Below are 1,055 nucleotides of genomic sequence, written 5' to 3' on the forward strand. Positions count from 1 at the left end.
GGCGACAAAATGTAAACACAAATGAAATCCATTTCTCCAGCTGGTTCATGTCCTAAAATATGACCTGCTACTTTCAAACTGGCAGCGATACTAAATTGTCACTCCCCTTCGTGTTAGACTCAGTGTGATTCACACTTCGCTTGGGTGCCAACTTTAAAATGTTCAACACAACGTCACTAACATTGAATTGGCGATATTCCCAGCAACAAACAACAACACGACGACAGAGCGATTCCATTTTGGCTTCTTTGCGCAGAGCGACGTCTGGTTGCCCATTTGTCTCCACGGCATGAACCAAAGCCTGAATGAAATCAGCTTTTGAAATTGCAGTGGACCAACATATGATTTGGATACATTTATCAATAGAACTTTACCATTTGAATTACTTGTGGAGGTTAGACACCAAGTCGGTGACAATGACATTACGTACGTGTATGTATTTTAAATTATACAATGTATTTCCCTACCTTTGTAGTGAACTCTCAAGTTGTTCTGTGACAATCCTATGAAGTTATATTTGTCTTTTGGACTCCATGATCTTGGGAGAGGAGTCTCCTCTTCATTGACGGCGGGATATAGTAGCTTAAGAGGGTCAACAAGACTAGAATTGCTGCTGTTTTTACCAATTTCGCCGATTCCGATACCAGCTCCGTTCTCCGCCATCTTGAATCTATTATAATTTCCGCTGTACACAAAAAATCAACAATCTCGACATTCGTAGATCGTATTAGCTGGTAATGACAGAAATTAGCATGGTCATTGGATTAAATTACTTTAATTACAAAATATCTATCATTTTAAATAATTTCAAAATTTACAGATGCTACTATGTCGTTCTGTGTGTCAAAGAAAGGCAGAGTATATACGAACACGATGCTACAAATGCGTGATTCCATGTGGAAGTCGTCGAACGGGACTATGCATATTAAAATAGTTTATAGCTGTTGTTGTTGTTTTTAATTTGAATTGTGCCACAAAAATTCAACCTGTATTCTTTTTCCTAAGTCACTCCTTTATGTTTGCCAGTAACGTTTGCTACTTACATATAAAAGTAC

At 38.0% G+C, this 1,055-nt stretch overlaps 1 protein-coding gene across 1 annotated transcript in view; it reads right to left on the reverse strand.

Annotated features, from left to right (window-relative positions):
• The window catches only part of LOC139117225 (ran-binding protein 9-like), a 51,187-nt gene extending 50,501 nt beyond the window's left edge, over positions 1–686 (reverse strand). Inside the window, exon 1 of the mRNA XM_070680166.1 lies at positions 468–686. Within this exon, the coding sequence (XP_070536267.1) occupies positions 468–663 (196 nt within the window). The 5' untranslated portion in view covers positions 664–686. The remainder of the gene's footprint in view (positions 1–467) is intronic.
• Positions 687–1,055: the final 369 nt, after the last annotated feature.

The sequence above is a fragment of the Ptychodera flava genome, chromosome 18, assembly GCF_041260155.1.
Source record: "Ptychodera flava strain L36383 chromosome 18, AS_Pfla_20210202, whole genome shotgun sequence".
NCBI lineage: Eukaryota > Metazoa > Hemichordata > Enteropneusta > Ptychoderidae > Ptychodera > Ptychodera flava.